This window comes from Rosa rugosa, chromosome 2 (assembly GCF_958449725.1).
Source record: "Rosa rugosa chromosome 2, drRosRugo1.1, whole genome shotgun sequence".
Classification (NCBI taxonomy): Eukaryota; Viridiplantae; Streptophyta; class Magnoliopsida; order Rosales; family Rosaceae; genus Rosa; species Rosa rugosa.
Window position 1 is genome coordinate 57385433 of NC_084821.1, and position 13659 is coordinate 57399091.

Consider the following 13659-nt stretch of genomic DNA (forward strand, 5'->3'; position numbering starts at 1 on the left):
CAGATGCCATACTAACCTCTAAATTGGGTCAACCTGAGAGACTGAGTTGCTTTCTTCACCAAAGGCTCTAGCTTTAATTTCTTGAGCCACATGATAGCCGCTTCGTACTGTATACAGTGGCGGATCTAGGATCTGAAAATGGGGTGGGCTATATTTTTAGATCTCTTTCTTTGGGCGAAGCCCAAAATTTTTTTTTTAGTACAACTATACACACGTGTAGGAGTTGAGTATGCATCATTAATTGAAATGGGCATAGCAATCACAATCCCAACAACTAGTGCAGCAAGAGTAGGGTTGATTAGTGTGTGTATATTGTGGAAATGGTAGAAGAGTAGGGTTGATTGTCTTCTCAACCATAATTCATCTCCACCAATACGTTAAAACTTCAGACCAAATTACTCATTTTTGCTTCATTTAAACCAACTCAGATAAAGAACCAAGTCGACGAAGGCTGATTCACACATAATTTTTTTCCTTTCTCGAAGTAACCAGATTTGGCTGAATATGGGACTGCGGCATAGGTATACTTGAGAGATTTTCAGTCGAAACATGGGTTGGGCTATAGCCCAACCAGCCCTTAACTTAGTTACGCCCCTGACTGTATACATACCTCTTGAAGTGTAATGTCAGCATAACTGATCAAGAGGTATGTATACACTTCAAGAGCACATGAAAAAAGAGGTATACGCTTCATGAATTTTAATTTCTTGAGTCACATGATAGCCGCTTCGTACTGTATACACTTCTAGATAGGGCCATTGAAGCTGATGCTATCTCTTCAATTCCTTTACCGTTATACCCAATTCCTAAACCGCAACCAAACCGCAACCAAACCGCTTTTTTCGGTTGGCCTATATATCAAACCGCAACCGCATTACAAAAGGGCTGAACCGATTATTTCAGTTACACCATTTTTCGGTGCGGTGCGGGTCGGTTTCGGTTTAGAGCGATTTATTAATTTCAACTAGAAACAGAGGGCCAAAATCAGGCTTATTTTAACCTAAAAATTTCAATAAGGCATAAATAAATTTTGAATGCATTTAGAGTCCACACAAATCGGCAAATATCACCCAAATATCAAGCAACTTGCAGAAAGACCATAGCAACTTATTACACACACACACACACACACACACAGAGATATATATATATATATATATATATATATATATATATATATATATATATATATATATATATATATATATATATCAATGATCAAGCAAACATAGCAACTTATTACAAACTGAAAACCTAATCAAAAATGGATTTCTTATATATTGAAAACCAACATTTCCATCAATAAAGAAATAATAAATAAATAAAATGTAATTAAAATAAATTCGGTGTGGGTCGGTTTAAATCGGGCGGTTTATGACCCGAAACCGCAACCGAACCGCTTTTATACGGTTCGGTGCGGTGTGATCATAAAACCAAACCGTTTTAGTTCGGTGCGGTTACCGAACTGTTTTTTCGGTGCGGTTCGGGTCGGTAACCGCATTTTCGGTACAAAATGCCCACCCCTACTGATCAGGAATTGGGTATAACGGTAAAGGAATTGAAAAGATAGCATCAGCTTCAATGGCCCTATCTACTTGGGCCGGCCTTATACATGAGGTTCTTCTTGCTGTTCCACACCTGCACTTGCTGTTTTAACCAGTGCAACACGAGGCTCTTCCGTACTAGAAAAAAGAGCAGGAACATTACCCAGCAGACAGACTGGCCAATAATAATGAAAAATTCATGACTGCCATCTGTTCCTTTTGTAGCCCAAGTTAGCTTTGACTTTTTAACCACTAGACTCAACTCTGTCAGCATAACTGTTTAGAACAAGTGGTGACTACTACAAGAAGAAAACTAATCGGATGCATCAAATGCAGAAAAAGAAGCCTGAATATTTACACTGCCATCATATGCTTAAGAAGACAAACATTCAATAGCCAAATTCCATTCCTCTAAGTAACACCAGAGCTTATAATAGGGAAATGCATCATAAGAATAAAGAATCTACAAATCAATAAGCACGGGTGTTAACTGTCGCTAGACATAAGCATAACCCAACATGGACTGCAGGATACATATGTCAAAATATAGCACCAAACCTTCATAATACTCATTGATTCAGGACAAGTACAAACCACCAACCCTTTATATACATGTTATCATTAATTTCAGACTAGGTCAAAAATAAGAAACTTACATTTCCAGTTCCAAAGGCACAATCTGACCTACTTCAGCTATCACAAATGTTTACATTCCTTTCCTTCCAATGAGCATTTTGGGAGGGGACAGAGATCTTAGTTCAGGCGCAGAACTAGGAAAAAGAGTGTTCAGCTTATGCATGAGAATGTCAGACCTAGATGGAATCTCATTCAGAAGAAACTGTTGAACTATGGGTTTTTTAAACCACTCCATGACAGCATCTCCTGGAGCCCTCAGCACTACTTTACTAACCTCAAATGGAGATTCCACAGAGCTCAAAATTTGTGCAATCACAATCTTTAAAGTTGGTCCAGTGACCAACTTAATACGTCTCGGGACAACACCGTAATACAACATTCGTTTCCGGAACCTATGGAGAGTGTGCACAACTGATATGAGAGCAGCTCCAACTGATAAGTTCCTGACGTCAAGGGACCAAGCTATTTGTTGATCAAAAACTATTGCCTTTGGGAAAAGCTTATTCTCATAGGCGACTTTCCAAACACATCGAGCTCGGTTTATCTGCCCCATAAGAACTAGGTAATTGAGGAGAACATTAACAAAGTACCTAGCAGGCCCCTCTTCCAACTCATAGTCAATACCTTGGAAAAAGTCCCTCACAAAAGATAACACCGGTTGTTCCCTCTGTTCTGGGCCTGTGAAGAGTCCGCACATAAAAGCATGTGCCTTATGTCTTGTAGTACCAAGTATTGACATCAAATGCCTCTCATTCTCTTCTTCCTGGCATCTTACAAGATGTGCTAGAATGGATGCGTACAATACCAGATCAACTTTTGCAGCTGAGTTCACATAAGTTTCAAGGAGAGGCTTTGCTGACTCATACAAGCCACTCTTCATACATGACTCAAACAGCTGTCTAATTATAAAATTATTTGTTCGAATCCCTGATGAACCCATGAAACGTAGCCACCGCAGAGCAACATCAACAGAACCATCCTTGATATACACCATCAGTACATCACTAGCACTCACATCAACAGAATATCCCATGCTCTTCATCTCAAGCAAAATTTTGGCAGCCACATCCACAAGCTTCTTATTAGCTAAGAGCATCAGAAGGCCAGTGTAAGTACTCATACCTGGTCTTAAACCTGCATTGGTCATCGAATTATACAGCTTCATGGCAGGATCTACTTGTCCAGAGGCAGCATGCATTTCTAATAGACAAGAATATGTAGATGGAGTGGGTAGAAATCCAACCTTCTCCATATCCGTAAAGGCAGACATTGCAATATCAAGTTTTCCTGATTTTGCATGGGACTCAACAATCATTGTATATAACCCAAAGTTAGGCCTAAAGCCTGCTTTCTTCATCTCATCCCAAAGTCTAAGGGCAGCATCCAATTTCCCAGCCTTCACATTTGACTCAATCATGGATACATACATAGGAGCAGATGGCCTGAAACCATAACCCTGCATTTCCATGTATACCTTCATTGCCATGTCCAACCTCCCAGCTTTTCCCATTGAATCAACAAGCGATGCAAAGACATTAAAGCTGGGTTTAACATTCTTTTCTTTCATTTCTTGGAAGAGCTTAAATGCTGCATCAAGGCGGCCCGACTTTGCCAAGTTTGGTACCATCAACTCATACGTTGATCCATCCAACGAACAATTTGCAGCTTGCATGCTTTCATATATCTCAAATGCCTTATAAGGTAAACCCTTATTTAAAAACAGCAGTATGAGTGAATTATATGTCTGAGTATCAACTTTACATCCTGAATCTTGAATCTTCTTAAAACAACAAAATGACACCTCCATTTTATCCGCTTTAGCCAAAAACTGAATGACACGATTATATGCAGTAGATGATAAAACTCCATTATTACTCGAATCCTGCACCATTTCATCAAATAATGATTGAATCCCATCAAAGTCCCTACTTTCATTCAGGCCATCAAACAATAAGACATAACACTCATCACTCGGCAAATACCAAGGTTGCCTCTTAGCCCATCGAAACAAACTCAAAGACCCTTCACTATCATTAATCACCTTCAATGCTTGAGTGATGTGAGTCATGTTTGGCACAAATTGGAGTTTGTCCAATTGGGTCTCCAACTCAGGCCCCCATTTCCACCTCTTCACGACCTCAACAATCTTAGCAATCGCAGAGGCGTTCAGAAGCGGCTTTTTCAAACCACCCACCATCACATGGTCATCGAGCCCCGGCTCGACAGACCTTATACCTTTCCCAGTGTAAATAACACTTCCTGATTCATCCAAATACTCAATTTCCTCAGTCCACTCATCACTGTTCTTCCCAGAAGAGTAATTTCTAACAAAAGCACACCCAACAGATAATGGAGTTTCAGAAAGATTTAATCTTGAAAACCCAGAGCTGCCAATGAAATTGGGTTCTAATGGTACAGAACATTTAGGAGAAATTAAGTTGGAACCCACTATAGAGCTCCAAAATCTGGAACTTCCTCCATAACTATTGAGTTCTCTGGTGCAGAGATTAGGGAATGAATTGAAATTGTGAAATAAAGGGTTTAAGGCAGGGTTTTTGTAGAGTCTGCCAAAATTTCTAGGACACAACTTCCTCCTATAAATCATTGAGTTCTAGGTAGAAAGAGAGAGACTTGAATTATGGAACGCAAGGGTTTAAGAGCTCGAATGCGTTACCTGATTGAGAAAAGATGCCGCCTTTTCAGAGCAAAAGCTTAAACCCTAGTGCTGATGAACCAGCGACTGGGAGCGACTATGAGCAGGCAGCGTTCCCGTACTGTGGCTCAAAGAGCTGGAAGACTTGGTTTTTAGGAGGAAAATACTTCTTTGTAAAAATGGAAATTAAAGTATTTTTCGTTTGTTTTTTTATTTTATTTTATACTTTTTTCCTTTTAGTCCCATTACTTTTACATCTTCCTATTTACCACTTTCACTTTCTTTCTACACCCACACTAACTCTCTCCGGCGATGCCACCTATCTCCGTCGCCACACGTACACCTTATGCTAACAACCAGGCTGCTTTTGACAATCGGTGGAAGGTCACTGCGTCATTGAATCATTTTCAAATGTTATTGAAAATTGTGCATGAATTAGTCGTTTTTTTTTTTTTTTTAATGTTAGATTTATTGACCACCCATTGAATTGTTGTGTAATGTGTAAATTTTCTGAAATTATCCACGTTTCTAGTGTTTACTATTTGATCTTCCAAACATCTATCTCTTAGACTCCCAATATTCAACCTGACCAAAGCCAAAAGAATGTATTGATACTTGTAGGATTGTTCTCTATTTGGTATATGAAATGCATTATTTCATTCGATTTTAACTTTTAATATAAAGTCTTTTAAAAACATTGGGCAAAGTAAAAACATGTATATTTTTTTGTCGGGCTAGTTACTTGGACAAGTCGTAGGTATTGCGGACTACCAGCCCATTCCCAAAATCTCACGTCCACATTGTGTGAAATGCATACGACATATTGTCTCAAATACTTTTATCCTTTGTGCTAAAGTTTGGCGTTCTATGTTTCATAATCAAGCATGCAAATGTACTTTCAACTGAAAATGTAAATAATTTGAGAAAAGAAAGCAGATGGTTTCTGATATGAATATCGCATATACACTTGGTTTGGTTTTCTCCAGATATGTAAAACTAGTCCTGAGAGAGCTTTAATTTGAGTAGAAAGCAAGCAACACAAAAGGCCCAGAAAAAAACCACTTTCATTTTTCCCAAGATCAAGCAAGCATATATTCCAGTTTTGCTACATGCAAAAACTAATTAATGAGGCAAAAGATGATATATGCAGGCTGTGATAGAACAATTCATCTTCCTATAAAATACAATTCTCCTAAGAACTTTTAACTCTTTTTTGTATTCCTTCAAACTCACATAACTCAGCAAAGTGATTGAAAGTTGGACTGTGCTAAAGAATCAATCTTTATGGCCAACCCGGTCTACATTGCCCTTTCTTTGGGCAATTCCAGAGGAGTCCAAAGCTGCTCGGTATATAAACTAAAGCTTCTTCTCTATTTTCTTACTTGAGTTTATTCAATTCTAGTCTTTGAGTTTGTGGGAAGTGGAGCAGATCAAAGAGAATTGCTCAAGTGGTTAGCTTGGAGTTTTGGGTATTTTTGTTAAGTCATGGAAACAAGCAGAGAGTGCATGAGAATTTGCATTCTTCTTCTCTATTTGACTGCAGCAACTATTTCCTTCACTCAATGTGGTAAGCCTCTTTCTCTAATTCAAGGATTTATTGTGGTATATTGTAGTTGACATGCAAGCCTAAATCTTTTGTCAGATGCAAGAAAATCACATAGATTACTAAAGGGTCTTACAAAACCCCCTCCAACCCATCACAGAAGTCTGTTTCTCAGAACTGCAAAGAAGTTGAATTTAGTAAAGCGCATTGAGTATAACCCATTTGGTTCATCAAAGCAACAAAACCAAGAACCCTATGGTTTGAATTCACCACTTTCATTGCCACCTTATGATTCACTAGCTCCACTTTCCTTGCCTGATGCAAATGCTCCTCCATTTTGTACTTACCCACCCAACACTCCACAAACCCCCTCTACCACTACTCCAACCACATCATCACCCCCAAGCCCACAATCACCTTATCTTTACGTTCCACCAATTCTTCCCATGCAAAGCCCACCACCAGTCCCAATAGGCACTATCCCAGGCCCACCGCAATCTATCTCCGCCCCTATTCCCCCAGCATCCGGAACCGTGCCTGGGCCGCCGGAGTCTATACCGAGTCCGACCATCTACTACCCAGGCCCACCGCAATCTATCCCGACCCCTAATCCACCCCAAACAGTCCCGAGCCCACCGGATTACGAGCCCAGCCCGCCAGATTTTTCTATTCCAAGCCCGCCTTCTTTCGTCCCATCTCCTCCCTATGGGTTCCAACCAAGCCCACCAGTGTTCGAACCCCCTGTTGTGTTCCCTCCACCAACCACTCCGCCGAGTCCAAAGAAAGGCCCGACAACGGCCCTGTGGTGCGTGGCCAAGCCGTCGGTGCCCGACCCAATCATCCAAGAAGCCATGAACTACGCTTGCGGGTCCGGAGCAAATTGTGATGCCATTCTGCCCAATGGGTCATGCTTTGAGCCCAACACATTGTTTGCCCATGCTTCGTTTGCCTTCAATAGTTACTGGCAAAGGACCAGGGTTGCTGGTGGCACCTGTTCGTTTGGAGGAACAGCCATACTAGTCACAGCTGATCCAAGTAAGCTTCCCAACATCTAAAGACTATACTACATTGTTCTACAAGAACACTTTTGATTTTAATAGTATTGATCACATTATCTTTTGTGATGTGTTTCACAGGTTATGATGGGTGCCGGTTTGACTATTATTGATCACAGGAGATTAGACAATCACAAAAGCAGATCTCTTTTTCTTTCCCTTTCCCTTTAACTTTCCCATTTCTTAGTACGCATGGTACAAAATTTCGTATATGTAACCAGAATATGAACAGGAATTTTGTAAGTAAAATGTAGATTTTTAACTCTGGTTGTTCACAAGGTTATAGATTTCAATAATCTTGTGTTATGGACTTATGGTGATTGGAATGGACATGTCTATTCTCTGCATCTGTAATAGAAGAATGAGAAACCTAAGGTGACTCAGTTCCATTTCAGAGTCCAGTCAGGGAGCACTTTCTTAGTTTTTACTCCTACCAAGTACCAACCCTTTAAAGTTTAAACAAATAAGATTGAAGACTTTGCTACAATGGAGTACTTTGCTTTGCCAAATCAAATAGAAGATAAGAGGATTTGCTTTTGCTAGTGCTCTATTAAGTATTAACATGTAGTCTCAACACTTTGGACAGGGTGCGTATAATAATGGGGTGGACCTACTTAGAGATGGTTTTATGCTTCATATCTTTGTTGCGAAAGACATATACAATAGCTTCTACTAGCTAATTCTATATGGGAATCCTGACTATAGCACTTAGTGGAGAGTTTTGTCAAATTTAACACGAAAAATGGACATATCAAATCCACATCAGATTAGATGGAGGGCTTTTCTCTTTCATTTCTTATCGTTAGGCACTTCATGTAGCAAAAAATCACTCCGTTGAAGATGCTCTCAAGAAAAACTTATCATGCCAACTAGCATAATATTGGTTATGACTAAAATTCACCAGATCATCCGCTACAAAGTTAGTCTCCCTCCAAATATGAATGAAATCAATACACTGAAAGTGAATTGTGGATACTTTTCGAAGAGAAAACTTTAGTACAAGTTCTCTTTTCTTTGGTTAGAAAAACGACTCAATTGGCTGATAAATTCTATCAAAATAAAATAAATGAATAAATAAATCCAAGTTTTAACCCGTACTTGGATACCATACCATGCACGCGCCCACACCCAAGCAGCAATATTTGGACATTTCCCTCCAATATTTAGTCCCCACCAAGCTCACTTTCCCCACGCAAAACCCTGAACCCCTCCTCTTTTCACTCTCTCTATCTCTTCCTCTTGCGGCGGCGCCACCATGTCAATCATTGAAGACGGCTTCTCCTCCGACCGCCTCTTCAACCAGGGCTACTCCTACACCTACGATGACGTCATCTTCCTCCCTCACTACATCGACTTCCCCACCGACGCCGTCCTCCTCCCCACCAAGCTCTCCCGCCGCCTCCCCCTCTCCATCCCCTGCGTCTCCTCCCCCATGGACACCGTCACCGAGTCCCGCATGGCCGTCTCCATGGCCGCCCTCGGCGGCATCGGCATCCTCCACTCCAACGCCGCCTCCTCCGACCAGGCCGCCATGGTCAGATCCGTCAAGGCCCGCCGCGTCCCCCTCCTCTCCGCCCCCGTCTTCATGTCCCCCGGAGACCGCATCCACAGCGACGACGTTTTCGACCACGGCGCCAATCCCTACGTCCTCGTCACCGAGTCCGGCGCCCCCAGCTCCAAGCTTTTGGGCTACGTGGCGAGCCGCGATTGGGTGAAGCTGGCGGACAAGGAGGTCAAGATTTACGATTACATGGTCAGCTGCAAGGACATGGTTTTGCCGTGGAGCTCCGATTTGGGGAGGATTGAGGAGTTCATGGCGGAGAAAGGCCGTGACGTGGCGGCGACGGTGAGGGGCGACGAGGTTGTGGACGTTGTGGGGAAGGAGGACGTGGAGCGGATCAGGGGGTACCCGAAGTTGGGGGTCGGGTCGGTTGGGCCCGACGGGTCGTGGAGGGTCGGGGCGGCGATAGGGACGAGGGACGAGGATAAGGAGAGATTGGAGGAGTTGGTGAAGGCTGGGATTGATGTGGTGGTGTTGGATAGCTCACAGGGGAACTCGATTTATCAGATTGAGATGATCAAGTACATTAAGAAAATGTACTCAGATTTGGATGTGGTTGGTGGGAATGTGGTGACTGTGAGTCAGGCGCAGAATTTGATTCAGGCCGGTGTTGATGGGTTGAGGGTTGGGATGGGGTCTGGCTCCATTTGTACTACTCAAGAGGTTTGCGCCGTCGGCAGGGGACAGGTATAAAGATGTATTCTTTTTGTTCAAGTATTGGTTTTCAGATATGTAGAGTTTGATTAGACTGTTTAGATTATTAGTGGATGAACATTGGACCGAGGACTTGTCGAATTATTGGCATTTTCGCTCATTGGTGCTTGCTTTACTCTCTTGTTATGATATTAATGCCAGCATAGAACTTAACCAAAGGTTTGAAACCCTGCGGTGTGTAATATATAGCACTATAATACCATTCTTAACTTGTGAAGAAGTGTGGATCGTGTGATAGCTATGCCTTCTTGTACTGAAGTTTTTTTTTTTTTTATGTTGGCAATATGTTTCAGGCAACTGCGGTTTACAAGGTTGCATCTGTTGCTTCACAAAGTGGCGTGCCTGTCATTGCTGATGGTGGAATTTCCAATTCTGGACACATTGTCAAGGCTTTAACCCTTGGGGCTTCTACTGTCATGATGGGAAGCTTCTTAGCTGGAAGCACTGAGGCTCCTGGGGCTTATGAGTATCAGGTAATGCCTGAGATATGACAGGTTTACTGCTAAAGCAGATATACTGCCTACACCATCTTATATAATTGTTACTTTCACCTTTCTTCCTTGCATGGGTATCATTTGAATACTTAATCTTTTATTTCAATTGAGGAATTTTTGAGGGGTGAGTGAGTTTATCCTTTATTAGCTGGTATAGAAACTCTTCTCGAAGATGTATGTTTCTAGATTTGTCACATGTCCTGGTCTTTGTTCTCATGGTTTTTGGACTACTTCAGCTATGGTTATATGGAATACTGCAAAGTACCTCTGTTTTAGTGAACCCTGGGAGTTGATGCACCATCGAATTTATAATTCTACAGTGTCAGGAATGACATCACATGGTTGTACTCTTTGCGATGACTAGAATTTCAATAGTACGAGGGTTTAAAATGCAATCTTGGATCTTTCATATAGATGCATGTTAAAGCTGAACTTATAATGGGGTTACCGTAGGTCCTGGGATATGTTTTCTTATGTTCAGTCATTATCATGTTGAGAGCAGTTGATTTAATCTTCATTATTGTGGCACAATGTCAGTGATGCTAATCAAACTTACAATCCAACATGATAATGTCATTGCGTAAAGACTCGCTTTCTACTCTCGTCTTCTTGCATTTGAACATTTTAGGTTTTTCGGTCATGTTTGGTAGATGAATAGGAAAACTGACCTTTTAGTCTTATTGAGATACCTCAAGTGGAGAAAATTGCCAATCGTTTTGTCACTCCAAGACCATATTTGTATTATAGGATTCATATGGCTTTTCAATTGGTACTTATTTCATAATCAGAATGACAGATGTACATACACATAGATTTTTATTTCAAAATCAGAATGACATATGTACTTGTGTATACATACTTGGGCTTTCAACAAGCTCAATGCTGTGTGTTATTTCTTAGGCATTTGTTAATTAACCTTCAGCATGCTTAGCTTGTACTGCTGAAAGACGTATTTCTGTAACATTAGTAATTTCATTTTCTATACCAGAATGGTCGCCGGATCAAAAAATACCGAGGCATGGGCTCTCTTGAAGCGATGACAAAAGGGAGTGATCAAAGGTATCTGGGAGATACAGCGAAGCTGAAGATTGCACAGGGGGTGGTTGGTGCAGTTGCAGACAAAGGTTCTGTTTTAAAGTTTGTACCGTACACAATGCAAGCAGTGAAACAAGGTTTCCAAGATCTCGGCGCTTCTTCTCTGCAGTCTGCTCATGACCTCTTAAGATCAGGGGTTTTAAGGCTAGAGGTATGGCTACCCATAATGCGTATGTTGTTGTTTTGTTATTATCAAGGAATCATTTCTATCATATGCTTGAATCACAAATTATGTTATAGTTGACGATTCTGGCAATTATTAACTGTTCTTTATCTGTTCATCACTTTCAAGTGAAAATCACCAATAAAAGGGGGAAGAAACCTATTAATGCAGAATACCATGGAGTGTCACAAGTCACATGTATGAGCACTGAAGTTTTAAGTTTTAGAACAGAACTAGGTGTTAAATTTCTATCTAGTTTGGATGATTTATGCCATTAAGAGCCATCTTGTCTTTGTCACGTTTGTAGAAGTGTTTGCAATGGGTTATAGACTAGTGTCATTACATTCTAAAATGTATCTCTCTTTATGGCAATAATCCCATTGCTAGTGGCTAGTGCCAGCCAGATTACCAGTTAGAAAAAATTGACATCTTTTCTTTGTTCGTTAAGTTAACATGTTATAGGTTACTTAATCAAGAACTACCAAATAATAAACAGAGATTAGGGAATTATGGGTAGGGCCTTTTTAAGTCCAGAGTGGATTCGAGAGGGTCAGCTGGATTTGTTTAAAAAACAAAAAAAGAATTCAGGTGGGCTTTTACTTGGTAGATACCTCTGTTCCATTAAGGGCCTCTGAGCTGAAAGATTAGGTGCATGGCTGGGCTGCCACAATGTTAGGTTCCAGTTGGCTTTACATTAGCAATGTAGGTGTATGTCAAAGCAATTTATCATGTCCTTTATGAAACATGGATGATGAATCATTCCCCTTATTTAATTATTATTATTATTCTTTTCTGGGAGGAATAGTGTGCTGTATCTATATGTTACTTTTTGCACACCCTGGATGGGCAAAGGCGGTTTAGGGTGTTTACGTGCTATAGAACACATGATATGATTTCCTACTACGCCACCTATTATATCAAGGAAAATTGCACTCCATGATCGCCTTATTATTGGTGCTGGAATCTGAGGTGTTATGATGGCAATCTCTGAACCCTAAGATGGAAACACAGTCAGTTGATTATAATCTATTGTGCAGGTAAGAACAGGAGCTGCTCAAGTGGAAGGTGGAGTTCATGGGTTGGTTTCTTACGAGAAGAAGTCATTTTGATGGCAATCGCTCTTGAGCCTTCGTTATTGATGCTGGCATGGTATTGATTCTGCAACCAAAAACTTGGCATGAGGAACAAGGATCAAACCTGCCAAACTGGTAGAAGTTTTGCAAGAGTCTTGTTATTGAGGTGCTCTCTGGCTTCTTGTTGGTCATGAGGGCTTCCAGCGGCTTATGTTTCTTTGACTCTGCACTAAGTGGGATGTAGAACTAGTTTGATTTTGTCAGTACTGTTTAGGGTCTAGTTTTTGCTTGGATAGAGTTGAACTACTCTTTATTAGAAATTATGAGTTATGTTCGTTACTAATGTATGATTAGTGTCAATAAACATGCGATTCAATAAATTGTGGTTCCAGCGTTCACCACATGGTTCTTTTCTAGATGGAATTGCAACCTATGGATTGATGTATTTGATGACACTCGATATAAATCCATCATTCTCATTGGATCATATCCATATATTTACTTCTAACTCTCTTTCGGTGCATGGATGTGATCAAATTGGCAGGCACTTTCCTTTTCTTGGAAGGTTGAAGATGATCCCATTTTTGACCTAGGTAAAGGGTCTTCTGGGTGGGCGCCTGTCTTCATTCTTCCGGTCCTTGTTAACTAGTAACTACTGATGAAAATGTAGTGGACAAAATAAGTGACTAGAGCGTTATGAGTTTTCTATATCTATGCATCTAGCTAGTTTGAGTCTATCTGCTACCTGATTCCAGACAATGACTTCAATATTTGACCAATTCACTTTGACATTGGAGTCTTGAAGATGACCAATCTCCTAACAAATGTTGAATCAAAGTGAGGACCCTTTCCACATAAAATGATTTAGTTTTCATTTTTTTAATTTCATAGTAAACCTTGAGTTTGGAATGGACAAAGGCTACATCAAGATGAGATCACACATGAAAGTTTCAACAGAGAATTAAATGTTCTAAAGACCTTGACTTTGGCATTCAGATTCAGCTTTATGTTGTGTTCTTACTTCCCAGGCATTATAAATAAGCTGCAGATGTGGGAGATTAAGGAGAAACTAATAACTACTGAAAAAAATGGTTCATAAGGCCTGTACTATTTACGTGGTGATTCCCT

At 40.7% G+C, this 13659-nt stretch overlaps 3 protein-coding genes across 3 annotated transcripts; 2 read left to right on the forward strand and 1 right to left on the reverse strand.

Annotated features, from left to right (window-relative positions):
- Positions 1-2077: 2077 nt before the first annotated feature.
- LOC133728717 (pentatricopeptide repeat-containing protein At1g79490, mitochondrial) lies at positions 2078-4995 on the reverse strand. Its single transcript, XM_062156144.1, has one exon. It carries the CDS (start codon positions 4783-4785, stop codon positions 2251-2253), a length of 2535 nt encoding a protein of 844 aa, XP_062012128.1. The 5' UTR covers positions 4786-4995; the 3' UTR covers positions 2078-2250.
- Positions 4996-6220: 1225 nt separating this feature from the next.
- LOC133733805 (extensin) lies at positions 6221-7784 on the forward strand. The gene is made up of 3 exons (XM_062161442.1): positions 6221-6400; positions 6476-7411; positions 7513-7784. Exons 1-3 carry the CDS (start codon positions 6319-6321, stop codon positions 7542-7544), a joined length of 1050 nt encoding a protein of 349 aa, XP_062017426.1. The 5' UTR covers positions 6221-6318; the 3' UTR covers positions 7545-7784.
- Positions 7785-8610: 826 nt separating this feature from the next.
- LOC133728718 (inosine-5'-monophosphate dehydrogenase 2) lies at positions 8611-12947 on the forward strand. The gene is made up of 4 exons (XM_062156145.1): positions 8611-9679; positions 10000-10179; positions 11189-11446; positions 12496-12947. The coding sequence occupies exons 1-4, from the start codon at positions 8687-8689 to the stop codon at positions 12565-12567; spliced, it is 1503 nt and encodes a 500-aa protein (XP_062012129.1). The 5' UTR covers positions 8611-8686; the 3' UTR covers positions 12568-12947.
- The last annotated feature ends 712 nt before the right edge of the window (positions 12948-13659 follow it).

Excerpts from the sequence above, each read along its gene's own strand:
- LOC133728717 (XM_062156144.1), bottom strand. The coding sequence starts at position 4,785 with ATGATTTATAGGAGGAAGTTGTGTCCTAGAAATTTTGGCAGACTCTAC.
- LOC133733805 (XM_062161442.1), top strand. The coding sequence starts at position 6,319 with ATGGAAACAAGCAGAGAGTGCATGAGAATTTGCATTCTTCTTCTCTAT. Across the intron at positions 6,401-6,475 it reads TATTTCCTTCACTCAATGTG|ATGCAAGAAAATCACATAGA; the intron begins GTAAGCCTCTTT and ends ATCTTTTGTCAG. Across the intron at positions 7,412-7,512 it reads ACTAGTCACAGCTGATCCAA|GTTATGATGGGTGCCGGTTT; the intron begins GTAAGCTTCCCA and ends TGTGTTTCACAG.
- LOC133728718 (XM_062156145.1), top strand. The coding sequence starts at position 8,687 with ATGTCAATCATTGAAGACGGCTTCTCCTCCGACCGCCTCTTCAACCAG. Across the intron at positions 10,180-11,188 it reads CTGGGGCTTATGAGTATCAG|AATGGTCGCCGGATCAAAAA; the intron begins GTAATGCCTGAG and ends TTTCTATACCAG. Across the intron at positions 11,447-12,495 it reads CAGGGGTTTTAAGGCTAGAG|GTAAGAACAGGAGCTGCTCA; the intron begins GTATGGCTACCC and ends TCTATTGTGCAG.